We start from the raw sequence: 16,667 nt of genomic DNA on the forward strand, positions 1-16,667 counted from the left end.
AAGATGCTTTCAATTTGAACTTCATTTTGCAAGAGCTAATTTTAGTGATGAACCATACATTTCCTAATGGCACTTAATTACAGTTTAAAAACCTTGTTTACAGCCCCTAAAACACTCCTTTAAAAGAGGTTATTCACTCTGTGTAAAAGTGCTAGAAAGTTTGTTTTTAGAAAACCAGTTTAGCTGTAACAATGGGAAGTTTCTGGCTTTGGCAGCTGTAGCTGCAGGGAGGGAGGTCAGGCACGGGGCCTGGCCAGAACCAGCACAAGAAGGGACAGTGTGAAGGGAGGGACACTGTGGCTTTTCCATCCCCTGCCATGGCTGATCCCAAACCCTTCACCTTCCAATGAGATGTGTATGGGCTCCTGTGGGGGATGGCAGAGCTTGTGCTGGGAGAGGTTCCTGGCATCACTTGGCAGCTTTTCTTCCAGCAGCAGTTTTGGAGCTTGGCTGCTCCCAGGGGTTCCACAGGTTCTTATTTGTCCTTGTAGCTACCCTGGGTCTCAAGAGTACATCAGCCAACAGCTCTGTGTTCTTCAATACCCTCATTCAAGGAAAACACTGGTTCAAATGTTACAAAACAGTCTTTCTAAAAATTGCTCCTAAATATCAGGACTCACTAAAGTGGGAAAGCTCCACAAAGCATCAAAGCTGAGGCACTCAGTAGGGTGAGGAGATCTGAAACTCCAGAGAGGCTTCTAGCAGAAGTTCTGGGATGTGCTGCAGCATGCAGGCTTCTGCACCCTGGCATGGCACCCTGCAGTGGCTTCTGAGGGCAAAGCTCATGTGTTACCTTCTTGCAAGACACTGACTAGAGAGGGAGAAGGGCTGCAGGCAGGTCCATGGCCTGTTCACCTGGACACAGCCAGCCTGGCCTGTCCCAGGAGCTGGAGGCTGTCCCTGTCCTGCAGCCCTGGAGCTGTCCCAGTCCACTGCATTCCATGCTAGAGCTGGTTATCCCCTTGCACAGTAGTTCAAAACAAAGACTCAAAAGTGAGGGGTGGTAACAAGTGTCTTGTAACAAGACACTTCAATGTTGGAGATTCTTCCCCCAGCTGAAGAGCTGACCTATTTATAGTAATAAAAAATAATTCCAAATTCCTTGGTTATCTTTTGCAATGCTTTTAACTTCCCTTGTGAGTGTGATCTGATACAGAGAAGCTCCCTGTGTGTCATGTATGCTCTATTTCCACGCTGGTATTTAGGCACTGGTGGAAAGGACCACAAGCACAGAGTGAGGAAGGTGCTTCAGCCTCCTCCTGCAGCCTACCTGTGCACATGGCAATAAAATGGACTTTGAACAGGAAAGCCAAGCTCATCTCCTGGTGTGGGTTTGTGAGAAGCAGAATGTGATCTGTTTTCTGGTCTCATCCCTGAGCACCAGTTCTGTTTTTGCTCGACCTGTTTGCATGCCAGTGTGAAGTGATTAGTGGTGTGTGGCCTGTGGGAAGATGTAGAGCTGGCTCCAGGTAGAGATTGCAGATTGTACCCCAGGAGAAAGCTCCTTACCTGCAGCCACAAGAATAGCTGAAATGTGCAGTATCCCTAGGGGATGCCAGTTGTTCACTAGGAGGGAGCAAGTCCATCACTGGGAATAGCCAGAGGTGAGCCTAATGTGTGCATGGGCTGTGCAGCAGGGACAAGAGCACCTGAGAGGTGGTGGGGAATGGGAATAGTGGTCCTGTAAGGCAGCTGGATCAGTGGTAATGGCATCTCCCTGGCACCTTCCAGCTGCTTTCCAAGACAGGCTCAGAATGGCTGGGCATGTTATGGTAAACAGGCATGGAAAGGGTGAGAGGTGCCAGAGCTGGAGATTGGGGTGAAAAATATCTGGGCTTCCCAGATCCAGCAGAGCAGGCTAAACCAAACCACCTTCTCCTGCTGCACAGGGGTCAGCCAGGATGGGATTCAGAGCTTCAGGTGGCAGCTCTCATCTCTAGGAACTGGGAAAATACAAGAAGTAAGTTATGGAAAAGACACAAATTTTGGATGAGGATGGAAACCTGAAGTGGTTCTGTTTGAGCCCTTCATCCACTTCCCTGTTCAGTGGTAGAATAGCTCCAGGGCTTGGGCAGGCAATTAACTAAAAATAGGCACCTGAGGGAGAATTCAGTCAGCCTGACTAACTGGGATTAGAGGATAAGCAAGAAGGTAGGGTGATGGGAAGCACATCTTTGAAGATTTATTTGTGGAATTTTAATTGCAGGCAGCAAAAAATGCCTCTGTGGGGTTGTTCTGTCCAGAGAGCAAAGGTGGTGCAATGGTAGAGAAAGGAAAAGGGGATTTTTTCAGTGAACTGCAGGAAATCTTCCCAGCAGCTGCTGTTCACCTGTCAGCAAGGAAGGCATTAAAGAACAAAGAGCTGAGCTCAACAAAAGTACTGAAATCATCAATCTACCAAAGGTGAAAAAAGGATTCCAGTTGAAGTGACACAATTTTTCAACACTGAGGCTAAAGAGCAGCAATGTTGTGAGACAGAGAAGGGGGTCTGTCACAACATGGTGTGTGGGTATTCTGTCATGTGAAATTCAGAGGAAGCAAATGCAAGATAACATGTTGTTCCTTCCTACAAATGGATTTTGAGTGAGCTTTAATCCCAGGGGAAAAAAAGATCTTCAGCCTTTCACATGGTTCTGGCAATCTGAGCCTGGAAGGATGGGCAAGAGTTAACCCTCTGCTGCCAGGGAGTGGCTTGGCTATTTGTTAGTTCTTATTTCTAGGGGGCATTAGGTCCTTGGCTTTCTGAGAATCCAGGGTCTGATTTATAAGGGCTGGCAAGTTCATGTCCTGTCCTTTTACTAACTGGAGGTCTGTGGGTTTCTATCTTAGCTGACTGCACTGTTCCTACTGCTCTGGACACCCCTCCTTCCCCCCAAGCCAGCCAGTTTAAAATAACCCTTTATTTAATTAAATCCTCCTGACCAATTACGTGCTGTACTTGCTGCCCTTGGGTTCTGGTGCAATCTTTGTGGTACAGTGTGCCAGGAACAGAGGGATCAGAGAGGAATGGTTACCTGGGCTCTGCCTGCCTGACTCACAGCTGTGTCCTGGACCTGCAGCCCCAAACTCATGGTCTAAAACCAAACCCAAACTCTTTCTGGGATGATTTTTTTATACCACATAACCAGCACAGTGGCTGCCACAAAGCCCTGCACATACAGCACAGAACAGACTGCAGGCTGTGCTGCAGCAATCCCCCTCACAGCATGCCAGTTACCCTCATCCCTTACCTCCAGCTGCATCAGCAGGAGCTTGGCCAAGCTGACTTCCATTGGCTTGCCTAAGAGCTTGGTACACATCTCCTAGAGGACTGGGATTCCCAAGTGCTGTAAGCTTGGATGTTCAAAGCATTTTCTTATAAACAGGTAAAAGTTGTTCACTGTAATTTGTTCTGTGAGTTGCATATTTGCTATTTCAAATGGAATTACTCTTGTTAGTTTTAGAATGACTGGAAAAATACCTTCAGATTACAAGCTGTTGTGGGAGAGAAACTCTGAATCCATTTTCCTGTGCAAACACCTGGAATCAGCTCCAATGCTGTCTCTGACCACGCTGCCCTTGCTGGGTTAGATTTTCCTTGCATTGACAAAGGTTACTGCAGTTCTGCTTGTTAAAGTAGCTGTGGAAAGCAAATCACACGTGCAAATCATAGCAAAATGAATTCCATTTATTCTTTGACAGACTACTGGTAGGAAAAAGATGCCTGGCTCTAAGTTTAGCTACCACTGCTAAAGGAATTCCAGTGATGACATCTGTTCAGAGTACAATGCAGGCAGGAAGCAAAAAAGCTGAATGTTCTGCAGTGGGAGAAGGCGTGTGATGGCATTGCATAAATCTGATAATCCTCACTGGCAGTGAGTGATCAGTTCTGACCATTTATTTCTCAAAAAATAATAATCCTCTCAACTGAAGACAGGGATAAGGCTTGCATATAATTGATAACAGTGTGAAACTCTTTAATTTGCAAAGAGCAAAGCAATAGAAGACAGGCCTGAGGTATTCAATGCTGGTAAACAGACTGGCTGCAATGCCCTGTTTACCTTTGCTAGGTTAGAGAACAAGAAGGCACTCGTTGGACTTGGAAAGGCAACATTTTCCAGTGGAGAAAAGGAAAAAGTACTGCATTCAACTCGGGGAGATCATTGCCACAGGATATTGCTGAGGTAAATAAATCTTATATTACATTTTGATACAAAAGTCTTATTTGCAGCATTGCTGGCTAACCTAAAACAACCGATCTATGTTCTGGAGAATCAATGGATTGCTAAAAAGTCATTCTGGGAAGAATTACTAAGCTAAATTAAAAATAAAATTCTGGAGTAAAATGGAAGGGGGACAAGCCTGTGACCAAAAGAGGCACAGCTGATGTCACACAGTGGGATCATGGCTCAGCAGGAAGGAATCTGCATCAACTGAGGTGGATGTGCTCTGGGGAGACAAGGGAGGACAGCATCTGGCTTCACCCAGGGAGCTGAGATAACAGAGTAGAGGTAGATTTTGCATTTCCTAGATTTATGGAGAACAATATTGACAGATTTCCTGGTTTATATTGGTCTACAATGGTTCCTCCATGCTGAGGTATGAAGATCTGCCTGTCCATAGCCATAAACATGCACCAGTGCAGAGTGACTTCCATATGTTCCCATCTGCACTGTAAGTGCCCAGGAAAACAGGAGCAGGAGACAATACAGGTGCTAAATGACACCAGCAGCTGGCTGCCACTTCCCAGTATAACCCTTCTGCCCTGGTAGGTAGCCCATGGAAGAGTTGAAGAGGTAGGGTAGGGAGCAAGGGAAGCAGGACTTGAACTTCAGGAGGCAAGGCTTGAGCAGGAGAGAACAAAAAAGGCCAGTGGAATCAAATCCAAAGTGAAAAGTTGACTGCAGGCCCCAAACCTCAGCATTTTTCAGAACTATTGGTGTTGGGAGAAATGCTTCAAATACACTGACAGTGTGTACATGAAGCTGGGAGCAATTTTTCCCTGATTCTTGGATGTTATCACCATTGAGGTTAAAATACACCTTTGAGATTCCTTCCTGGATAAGCCAAAAAGGGTGCTGACCTCAATGAGTGGTTAAAAAACCCCAAACCCCAGAAACTCATACTCTGTTCCTCGTCCCAAGGGAAGCCATGGAGCAGGGCCTGCAGCCTGCTCTCACCCAGCCTGGTACGCCGGTGCCCGATGTCCCCAGCTCCTCACCCAGCTCTCTCACGTGCTTTGGTTTCCAGATCTGTTTGCCTGGGGGAGATATCTAAAAGGGCTCTGTCCATACACCACACACCAAGCTAAGCTGTGAAAGCTGCTCCATCCCCTTCACTCAGGACAGCCAGCGAGGAAAGGCAGGAAGCTGCTGCCTACAGGGGCAGAGGCTGAAGTGGTCCAAAAGCAGTGTATTTCCCCATGGGGGAAGAACATGATAAGTGAAGAGAAATCAGTGCAACCTGACTTCGTTGTGTAAACAGTGTTCTAGCTACACCAGAGATGAACCCAGTGTATTCTGGTGCCTCCTATTTTTGCGATGGCAGAAACAGATTTGCGTTGTGTAAACAGTGTTCACCATAACGAGTTTATCCTAACAGCTCCAAAGAGGTGACGTTGGATTCACTATGTAAACGGGCTTGTTGCTTAACACTGATGTGGAGTAAGCTGTGTTGGGTGATGGGATGAGAGGTAGCAGGGAAGGACAGCCTCTTCCCCATTGGCTTCATACAGAGCGCTATCTTGACTTCTTCTCCATGTGGAGGTGTTGGCTGGTTTGCCAGAATTGCAGTGTGGTAACATGAAATGGAAGCTGGACTCTTCAAAAGTTTAGCCCAGGATGAAAGAGTCTCAACTCCTTCTGAGGGACAGTCCCTTCCCAGAGAGGAATACAGCTCCAGCATTCTCAGGGAAGGTCAGTGCTAAGCGCGGCTCCTGATTCACAGATTTAAAATTAGATAAAATATATCCAGTCTATCAGCTGAAATCTTTCTGCTGTACAGGACTGGGACTTGCACAGGTTCCAGTCTACAAGTGCTCCCTCCGAGATCAGAAACCTCCTGTCTGACCCAGCTCTGCCAGAGCTTTCACACCCCCAAGGAAGGAAGAGTTGTGCGTTTTTAAGGCTCTCCACAAAAGGGTGACTGAAAGATCTGTTCTCCAGTGCTATCTCCAGCTTATTGGAAGGCCTGGTGGAACCGTGGCAGCGTGGTTGTGCTCAAGCTGGAGGTGAAGACGGGGGGCAACGAATGAAGGGGCCCAAAGTTCAGCGAGGCCCCGGCTCCGGGAGACTCTTGAGGTTGATGTTGCAAAGTGGTGAGCAGTGGCTGCGCCTCCCCCTGCGAGTAGCCCATGACCAATCCCCCCGACGAGACAGGTGGATTGCAAGGAGGAAGATTTAGGGGAAGGAAGCCAAGAAGATGAGAGAAGTCCATGTTAGCAGCACAGAGAGCCTCTGAGAGGTTAGCAGGGCTCTTGGAAAGCAAAGCCTCATCCAGGGCGGGTGGCTGAGGCGAAGAGGACTGAGGATCACCAGATGAGAGAGACAGACTGCCAGGGAAGTCTGACAAAAAGCTGTCCACCTCTACTTTGGGTAGTTTCTCAGGCAAATATGAGGTAGATCCAAGCTGATACTTTGGAGGAGGTTGCGGTGGGGAGGAGATGGGAGAAGAAGACTCCAGAGGATAGCTCATTCCCATTGGAAGAGAATTAGGAACCAAAGAATGGGGCATCCCTGAGCTTGGCATGGTTTGGAGATGTGTGCTGTACATGCCCATGGGCAGCATGCCAGGGAAACTCTTACCACCCATCATGTCTCTGGATGCCATACACAGGACAGGACTCAGCTCTTCCTTCACTGCCACAGAGGAGCTGCAGCTGAGCAGACCCAACATGTCCACTGGCTCCGTCTTAATCTTCAGCAGCTCCTGGGAGTGGCTTTTCTTCATGTGCCTGGTCAGGTGGTCCTTCCTCCCAAACCTCTGAGCACAGTACTGGCACAGGAAGTCCTTCCTCCCCGTGTGCACTACCAGGTGTCTCCGCACGTCCTTGCGGGTGTAGAAGCGCCGGTCGCAGTGGTCACACGGGTGCTTCTTCTCCTTCGCCCCGCCAGAAGCCCGCCTGGAATGGGCCTTCAGGTGCTCCAGCAGGACCTGGGTGCTCTCAAAGGTCTGCAGGCACACCTTGCAGCTGAGGTCACCGCTGGCAGCCGCGTGCATGGCCAGGTGCCGCCTGAAGCCCAGCTTGGTGTTGTAGTTCTTGCCGCACTCGGGGCAGTGCAGGGCCTCCTTGTTGGGATCGTGGGTCTGCAGGTGGTTCCGGAGGTGATCCTTCCGGTGGAACATCTTCTCGCAGTACATGCACTGGTGGGGCTTCTGAGCAGAGTGCGTGGCCATATGCCTTAGGGGAGAAAAGCAGGAAAGGTCAGACAAACATCCAGCCTCTGAGGGAACACACAATAGTTCTCCAAAATTTTCCTTGTGTCCTACACTTTAGGCCACAAAAATCCCAGATGGCATTTTACCTCCATTAAACAAGGAACACAACGCTGCAGGCAAAACCTACAGTCTGTCCCAGCAGCTGTCTCTCCTCAGCTCCTGCTCTCTGATGAGGCTGCCAAAGAAAACCTCCCTAGTTTGTGACACTAGTGAGAAAACTTCATTTCATCAGGAGGGTCAGGCTGTGCCCAAGTCTGCTGACAGCCACTGTGGTCTGATTTCACCTTGGTGTCTCACACTATCCCCACTGTGGTTCACTTGGTTTCAAGTTCTCAGCCATCACTGTTTAACTATTTTGTGTTGTACTTCACTACACAAATGGGATCTCTACTTCTCCATACTGGAGCAACAGCTGCCATGGAATTATCCCTGTGGTTAGAAGCAGGACTTATGAATGCAAACGCTATTCTTGCTTTCCATTTTGTTTTTTAATCTGTGAACTTCACTTTCTGTTTCTATTTCCTCCTCAGTGAAACATAAAACAGCTTGAGCTCAGGATACAGCATTAGCTGAAGTTCTCTGGAAGGCACCTAAAGAGATGCCAAGTATGGTAGTATCTGGGACTCAACTGCTTTGCAAGGTAAAAGGGCATTTCCCCTCCTCCAACTTCTCAGAAATTCAACCAAAGACACAGAGGGAGGGGGTTTCCCCATTCTCCTGGCACTGCTGGGCAGAGGCACTTGCAGATACCTACCTATAGAGCTTGTACTTGGAGGCAAAGGCCTTGCCACAGTGCAGCTGGGGGCAGTTGTAGGGCCTCTGCTCCGAATGGGAAAGCGTGTGAGCTCTCAGCTTGTCCACGTGGGGGAAGGAGGGCTCTGATAGTTCACACTGGCATTTTCCCTGACTTTCGGTTTCTTCACCTCTTGGTCTGGGCACTAATTTCCAGCCTGTCTCTTCCTCCTCCTGCTTTGCATCTTGAATCCAGTTGGGAACACTGGGGAAAAATGCCGTCATGGCAGGTCTAGTAAAACATGGCCATGTCAAGCAGAACTCGAGCCTGTGGGCTGTGATGTTGTCCCGGTGACGTTTTCTGTTGGAGCCCCCTGTGACCAAACTGCTTCAATAGCAGAACTTCTTCATCTGAAATCACAGAAGGCTGGTGTTAGGATACTGCCAGTTCACCCGTGCACACAGCAAACATGTGAAGATGTCTGTTCCCAGTCATGGGGACTTCCAAGCAATAATATTTTTCTGTCTCTTCCCCCTTAACCTGTTACCTGAATAAAATGATGTTAAAACTTTTTCTGAATTGCTTTTTTTGCCACTATTAAGAGCCAGTATTACGTGTTGGATGTATTTTCTCCTGAAATATCATAAAAAGTGTCTATCTGTAGCTCTGAATACCTTACCCTGTGTGTTTTGCAGATAATTTCTCATCCCATTTTTTTATATTCTCACTTGCTCTTGGTCTCTGCCTACACGGAATTCCCTCTCAGAAATTCTCAGAGAAACCAAGGTTTCTCTTGTATTTTCTTTTCCCATAATTTCTGCTACCAACCTCATGCACTGGGCAAAAGAATCTCCAGAGCAAATCAGTGTGAACCCCCAGATGTGGCTGAACGAAGCTGAGGAAGGAAACTCTCAATTATCATCAACATCACACCTTTTTCTGGAAGGCAACGGATGCAGCTCCTCTGCAGGGTGGGATTACTCATTGCATTTTCACTTTTTGATTGTGAGGCACATTCTGCCTCTCTGGATCAGCAAGTTTTCTACTGTAATGAGCAATTTTTAACTCTTTTTTTTTTAACTTGGCACTCTCATCCATTAATAATGGGAGCTCAGACTGTTTCCTGTTCAACAAAATACACCTCCTGTAAGCTCTTCTGGCTTTCATGCTGGTGAGGTTCTGGTGAATCTCTCTTGAGCTGTGTGTTGGTTTTTACAGGGCTCTGCTGCCAGCCCGACTGGTAAACGGTCAGCTGAAACAAAACCAGCCTCTTTCACTCAGCCTGGCTGCCTGAGAAACTCTACTTAAAATAGCATCAAACCCTCACTCCATGATTGCTTCAGAGGAGGAACTTCCTGCTGCACATCAACACGAGTGCGAGCTGTGGGCAGGATGTGCAACTGCGAGGGAACAAACCAACCCCCAAGAAAGTGCCCAGGGAACGTTGAGAAGGGCTGAAACAACAATTGCTGTGCCTGCACCGTCACCCCAGACACCAGGGATGGCTCCCTCAGGGTGGGAAACACTGGGAAACAGGGTGACTCCAAGGAAATATGTCACTGTGGGCTCTGGGAGTGCCCGTTAAGAACAAAACTTGGTTTTGTGCAGGCTAAATCTACGTGGTCAGAGCAGAACAATAAAGGAGCAGAACTGCTGAGGTGCCACTTTGGGACAAGCCAGCGTGATGTGACAGCTGCTCTGACCCCTCAGGGTGCAGGAGGCCTGTGGCTCAGAGCAATCTGTCTTCCTGGGTGCCAAAAGCATGACTACTTCACCTCTCTATGAAATATATCCCAGAAAAGATGAGTCTTCTCTACCTCTTGCTCCAGAGCTGTGCAGGTGTCCCGAGAGTCTCCACCACTTTCACCAGGGAGCTGCTCCTTTCCCTCCGAAAAAGCCTGGCCATCTGGGCCAGTTTCAAAGCTACCTGCAAGAAGACAAGAGTTTGAATTTTGATGTTCTGAACAGCCAGGCGCATAAACGACCACACTGGAATTTTAGGGAATTCAGAGGTGCTGCTGCAACCGCCCTGCAAACGGCGGAGGTGCCGGGGGGCGGCCGCGAGGGGCACCGCGCTCCTCCCTCGGGCACCTCCGCCGTCTACCTCGAGAGCCAGCCGGGAGACCCCCACCCCCGGCAGCGCCCCGTGGATAAAGCAGCCCCGGAGGAGCGGGATCGCACATCCCACCCCCGCCCCGCAGCCCTGAGGGGAGGGAGGCGGGCCCGGCCTACGCCCCCCCCTCCGCCCCGCATCCTCCTCCTCCTCCTCCTCACACGCCCCCCTGTCCCCTGAGGGGACCCCGCCACCGAGGGGAGGGTACGGCCGTGCCACCGCCCCTCGCCGCGGTGCCGCCCCCCTGCGCGGCCCCCCCGCGCTCACCCCGTTCCCCCGGGCCCCGCCAAGCGCGGCTCCGCTCCCGGCCCCGGCGGCGCCATTGCGCGGGGCCTTCTGGGAGTGACGTCACGCCTCGGTGGTGGCCGCCAGAGCGGCGCGCCGCGGGGCATGCCGGGATGGCGGCGCCGGGCCGCGGTCGCCGAGGAGCCGCCATGGCGGTGCCGCTGGGCCCGCTGCTCCCCGCGCTCCTGCTGCTCCTCCCGGGCTTGGCCGCGGGGGGCGGCGCGGCGCCCGCCTGGGACGAGGCCGGGTACCTGCTCTACTGTCCCTGCATGGGTGAGGCTTTCGCGGTGCAGGCCCTCTGTACATGTATCGGTAGCATCCCCCGCTGCGGACCCCGGTGCTGCAGGCGCCGCTTCATCCCCCGGCGCCGTGCGCGTTCCCTGCCCCGCTGCGTTCCCCGGTCCGTTCCCCGCTGTATTCCTCGGTCCGTGCCCCACTGCATCCCCCGGTCTGTTCCCCGTTGCATCCCTCACTCTGTGCCCCGCTGTATCCCCCGCTCCGTGCCCGGCTGTATCCATCCCCGGCCCGTTCCCCGCTGTGTCCATCCCCGGCCCGTGCCCCGCTGTGTCCATCCCCGCTCCGTTCCCCGCTGTATTCCTCGGTCCGTGCCCCACTGCATCCCCCGGTCTGTTCCCCGTTGCATCCTCTGTGCCCCGCTGTATCCCCCGGCCCGTGCCCCGCTGTGTCCATCCCCGCTCCGTTCCCCGCTGTGTCCATCCCCGGCCCGTGCCCCGCTCCGTGCCCCGCCTGGCTGAGCCCGTCTCCCGCAGGCCGTTTCGGTAACCAAGCCGAGCACTTCCTGGGAGCCCTGGCCTTCGCCCGCGCCCTCAACCGGACGCTGGCCGTGCCGCCCTGGATCGAGTACCGGCACCACCGCCCGCCCTACACCAACGTGAGCCCGGGGCCGCGGGAGGGAGCGGGCGCGGCGGGCAGGGCCGCGGTGAGGGAGCCGCGGCTCAGGGCTCTGCTCCCCCTCTCGTAGCTGCACGTCCCCTACTCGGAGCACTTCAGGCTGGAGCCGCTGCGGCGCTTCCACCGCGTGATCAGCCTGGAGCGGTTCATGGAGCAGCTGGCGCCGCGGCACTGGCCGCCCGGCAGCAGGGTGGCCTATTGCTTCGAGGCCGCTGCGCAGAGGAGCGCCGACAGAAGCACGTGTCCCATGAAGGTGAGCTCCTCCTCGGCCCCGCGGGCACGGCTTTGTTCGCGGGCTGCGGCCGGCTCGGTCAGGTCGCTATTGATTCGCAAATTTGGGAGTTGCCCGCCGCGAATCGGTCTGTGCGGCATTGCTTCACCGCTTGTGGAGTGGCTGCGGTGCCATCGTCGGTTTTCTTTGTCTACAAGTGCATGGGGATGCGGTCTGTGCAAGTAGATTTTACCACCTCTGACTGTAGCTTATCTCCTGCCCTTTGTTTTCCAGCTGGTGTTAAAGCAACTTCTCTTACCTACAAGTTTGAAAGCTGTGGTGTCCTTGTTCTTTAAGACAACCTTTGTAACCTTTTCAGTGAACTTCCCTTAATGTATTCTCTGTGTCCTTCCCGTGGAGCTGGTGTGTCAAACAGGCTGTTGTATTCCAGCTGCTTCCATCCTGGAACAGGCTCAGTGAACTTCCCTTAATGTATTTCTCGCTGTGTCCTTCCCGTAGAGCTGGTGTGTCAAACAGGCTGTTGTATTCCAGCTGCTTCCATCCTGGAACAGGCTCCTGTTTTGCACCTCAAGATCTTGTTAGATCCACCTTTCAGGCTCTGTGTGTGCACTAAATGAACACTTGTCTTTTCTTTGCAGGATGGAAACCCGTTTGGTCCCTTCTGGGATCAGTTCCAAGTGGATTTTGATAAGTCTGAGCTCTTCAAGGGGATTTCCTTCAGTCCTGCATACAAGGACCATTGGATCCAAAGGTAGCAATAAGATGCAAGAGCACTGGCAGATCACTGTGGGCGTTTAGAGTCACTCATGAGAGCAGCTGTGACTGTGTATTGTGACTACATTTTGGGGGAGAGATTGAAGTGATTAGTAATATAGTTAAAAATATTAATGCTTTTTCCATTAAATATTTGCTGAGCACTTCCTGTGGGCATTGTTTTAGGTATGAACACTGTTAGGCTGATTGACTTCTGAGCCAGGAATATTTAATTTATCAAGTATGTAATTAATCATCAGAAATAATTTGGTTCTCAGTTTGGGATTATGAACTGTGTTTTGCTGCTTACCTTGTGTTTTCAGAGCCATGAGTGACTTTAGTGGTTATCAGTAAGTTTGGGTGACAGAATTGGTCTAGTCTGGGCTGAAAATGTAACATCCCATTGCTTGGTAGCTCCTCACTGTGTGTTTGAGCTTCTTCTCTTATGGTCTGTCAGATAAAAGGTCTGAGGTAAAATACAGCCCCTGAGATATCTTCAAATGGCAAAGCAGCTAAAATTATCTCAGTTTGAGCCATAAATGCTGCGGTTTTTGGGGCATTCCTGGTTTCTATTCTAACCTTCACAGCAGCCTTCGTGCAGGTTAGGTGACATTTCAGACTGCTGCGCTTGGTTTTCTGTAGGTTCCCAGCCTCTGAGCACCCTGTTCTCGCCTTACCTGGAGCTCCAGCCCAGTTTCCTGTCCTGGAGGAGCACCGGCCCCTGCAGAAGTACATGGAGTGGTCGGATGCCATGGTGCAGAAGGGAGAAGCCTACATCCAGTCCCTGCTGCTCCGGCCCTACGTCGGAATCCACCTGAGGATCGGCTCCGACTGGGTACGGAGCAGTGGGTGTGGACAAAGCTGCTCAAAAAGGAGCTGTGCTGTGCAGGGAGAGCCACCTGATCCCTGCTGGCATCCAGGAGCTCCCTGTGTGTTAGCAGTGGTGCTGGGATTCTTTCAGACAGGCAGAGGTGGGGGACGTGGTGGTGTTTTCTGACTTGAATGTGGTACAAAAAAAAACGAAAAAAGTTTGTGGTGAGGTGGGGTTCAGCCTCTCCTGCCAGTGACAGGACAAAAGGAAATGGCCTCAGGTTGCACCAGGGGAGGTTCAGGTTGAATATTAGAGAAAAATTCTTCACTGAATGAGCGACAGCACTGTCCCAGCCTGCCCAGAGCTGTGGTGGAATTGCCATTCCTGGAAGTATCCAGAACACAACTAGAGGTGGCATTTTCTAATAAGGTTTACTGGGCATGGGGTATCTGTTCAAAGTTTGGACTTGATAATCTCAGAGATCTTCAACTTTGATGATTCTGTGATTGTCTTTTCCTCTTCCAACAGAAAAATGCCTGCAACATGCTGAAGGACGGGACGGCCGGGCCGCACTTCATGGCCTCGCCGCAGTGCGTGGGCTACGACCGCAGCGCCGCCGTGCCGCTCACCATGGACATGTGCCTGCCAGACCTCCGCGAGATCAAACGGGCTCTCAAGCTCTGGGTGGCAAAGATTGAAGCTAAATCTGTTTATATTGCCACTGATTCCGAGCCCTACACCACGGAAATACAGCAGTTCTTCCAGGAAAAGGTGAGGCTTCCAGAAACCTCTTCTGGCAGGAGTGCTTGGATAAAAACCTTCCTTGGCTTCTGGCCCGAGGCTGTCATGGATAGCAGACAGGCAGTTGTGGAATAGGTTATTCACAGCCAAATATTGGCATCTCAAAGTGAATTTGGCTCATAGCAATAAAAATTATCCTGTAAAATTCTTTTTTTTTTCCTGGAGATTGAAGAGCATTGTCTGGCATGGTAGTAAATATTTCCATGAAAAGGGTTTAAATTAAATAAACCTAAGTGATTTTCAGAAATGGTCTGACATTGATCTAATCATAAATGAGTTATAGGGCAGAGAAAGACAAAACTCGCTCTCTTTCTGTTGTGTATTCCATTTCTAATATTATGCCAAGACATTGGATTGTGATAATAGCTGACTGGATTCATCTGCTCTCCTCGTTTCTCTGCAGCTCAAGGTTGTCAGCTTGCAGCCAGAAGTGCCTCAGATTGATCTCTACATCCTTGGCCAGTCCGACCACTTCATTGGGAACTGTGTCTCTTCCTTCACTGCCTTTGTGAAAAGAGAACGTGACATCCATGGGAAACCCTCCTCGTTTTTTGGCATGGACCACCCACCGAGGCTGCGGGATGAGTTCTGACCAAAGGAGGAGGAGGAGGAGGCTCTGTGGTTCCAGGGCTCTGAGCTGGGTCCTTGGTGCTGCAGCATTCCCTGTGGGCAGTCATTGCTGGGCTGTGGGAGAGCTCCTGCCCTCCAGTGCTCCTCACAGTCCCTTCCAGACTGTTCTGTCTGATCTCTCCTGTGTTTCCAGTGTGAGCTCAGATAGAAATTTAAATCATGTAGTTTATAGGAAACTATAAGCTATATATAGTTTTTTAAGATGTAGCTTTTATAGTTCTCCATTATCACTACTTGAGATTCACCAGCAATCATGATGAAGCAGCTGCTCAGATTTCCTCCTCTTTTATTTCCCTGTTAATTAACTCTCACCTGGAGATATTTTGAAGCTTTGTGTCCAAAACTGACCATAATTGGTTCTCTTTGAATGTAAAACTTCTGTCAGGCATATCAGGTTCCCTGGAAAGGGTGTGCAAGGTGAAGCTCAGGGCTGAAAAAGCTCTGGGGTTTATCAAGGACCACGGTTGTCTTACCAGACCGGTGTCACCACAGTGCCTCAGTGTCCCTTCTCCTGTCCAAAGAGATTCCATAGCCCTGGATCTCTGGTGGTGGTGGAAGAGTGCAGTGGGACGTGGTGTGACATGGCAGCTGCCTGTTCAGCCTCTCTGCATCAGCCTGGGGCAAGGTGTGTGCAGGGACGTGGGAGGAGATCTGTCACAGCCAGGCCACAACTGGAGATTGAGGGCTCGTAGCTTTGTAGCTGTTGATGTCAGTGAGGTCTGTGGTAGAAGAGAAACTTTGAGCCAAGGTTATTAAAGTAGCTGTAGTGGGGTTAGGTATGTCAGACTTGGGTCTATGTTATTGTTTTGTTTTTGTACTTTAGAAGATAACCCCTCTGAGAGCATTACCCTTGTCTGGGGCAGTTCCCAGTGGAGGTAACTGGAAAATTATTCCTTGATGGGGAAGCAACAGCCCAAACCCCTCTGTTTGGCCTGGTGTGGTTTGATGCTGGTTACACTGATAATCCCAACATGGTGAGACTCAACTTGAACAATGCCTTTTGGTGCTTCTGTGATTTCATTTTCTGGTCCAAAGACTGAGTACAGAACGGTTCATTTTTCAAAAATGCCCCTTGGGTGAGTCTGTGCTACCAGAGCTGCTGCCTCCTGTGCACTGCTGCAGTACAGGCAAGGCTGTTATGAGCATTTAACTCCAAATGTCTCTCTTTATGGTGGTCTTTTCCTCCTTGAAATGTTTCTGATCTTTGAAGGAGTTTGGGGGCTTAGGGGAGTGAGCAAAAGAGGGCAAAATAAGAAGGTCCCCCAGTGTCAGGGTGGCAAAAAATAATCACTTGTTTCCTCAGGGCTGGCTTAAAAAATCATGGGATTTGGGGGGAAATTACCTGTTTTAGGGCCTTTGGAAGCTGTGCTTTTAAAGACTGAACCTCCTTGTGTCACACAGTTTACTGATCTTGGGTGATGCCCTTGGGGCTGCCTTGCCTTGCTGTGGAGCAGGGGAAGCCTTTCCCCACACTGTTGGGAAGACAAAGTATTAAAACAAAATGGGGTGGGGTGTTTCATTTTTGGTTTTTCAAATAAGGTATTTTTTGTACTAATAAAAACTTGATTTTGTATTCACTCGTAGTGCGCCAACATTCCTTCCTCCACTGCAGGAATCTCTGGTACCAGAGCTGCAGCCTGCACTGCACTGCTGCCATCCAGAAGGCTCTGATTAAGGGGCTTTAACTCAAATTATTTAACTCTTAAATTAAATTCTGCATTTAAGAAAACGTTCTTTTCCCCCCCTGCAAATACTCCCGAGCTTTGGAAGATTTAAAAACCCCCAGCCTGGCTGCGGCAGAGACCCGCCGGGCTGGGGGCGAGACCCGTGGTTTACGGGGCTGGGCGGCGCGGGCAGCGGCGGCGGGGCCCCTTTGTGCCGGTGCGGCGGGAGCGGCGGCGGGGCCCCTTTGTGCCGGTGCGGCGGGAGCGGCGGCGGGGCCCCTTTGTGCCGGTGCGGCGGGAGCGGCGGCGCGGGCGCG

At 50.7% G+C, this 16,667-nt stretch overlaps 2 protein-coding genes across 2 annotated transcripts; one reads left to right on the plus strand and one right to left on the minus strand.

Annotated features, from left to right (window-relative positions):
* Positions 1-2,260: 2,260 nt before the first annotated feature.
* Positions 2,261-10,629, minus strand: PLAGL2 (PLAG1 like zinc finger 2). Its single transcript, XM_039719270.1, has 4 exons — positions 10,530-10,629; positions 9,967-10,076; positions 8,171-8,559; positions 2,261-7,378 (listed from the first exon to the last, which is right to left on the minus strand). Exons 3-4 carry the CDS (start codon positions 8,431-8,433, stop codon positions 6,157-6,159), a joined length of 1,485 nt encoding a protein of 494 aa, XP_039575204.1. The 5' UTR covers positions 8,434-8,559; positions 9,967-10,076; positions 10,530-10,629; the 3' UTR covers positions 2,261-6,156.
* POFUT1 (protein O-fucosyltransferase 1) lies at positions 10,596-16,260 on the plus strand. Its single transcript, XM_039719271.1, has 7 exons — positions 10,596-10,820; positions 11,318-11,439; positions 11,530-11,712; positions 12,330-12,442; positions 13,087-13,279; positions 13,784-14,026; positions 14,460-16,260. The coding sequence occupies exons 1-7, from the start codon at positions 10,661-10,663 to the stop codon at positions 14,646-14,648; spliced, it is 1,203 nt and encodes a 400-aa protein (XP_039575205.1). The 5' UTR covers positions 10,596-10,660; the 3' UTR covers positions 14,649-16,260.
* The last annotated feature ends 407 nt before the right edge of the window (positions 16,261-16,667 follow it).

Source organism: Passer montanus, unplaced genomic scaffold (assembly GCF_014805655.1).
Source record: "Passer montanus isolate IOZ18808 unplaced genomic scaffold, ASM1480565v1 scaffold41, whole genome shotgun sequence".
In the NCBI taxonomy this organism is placed as follows: domain Eukaryota; kingdom Metazoa; phylum Chordata; class Aves; order Passeriformes; family Passeridae; genus Passer; species Passer montanus.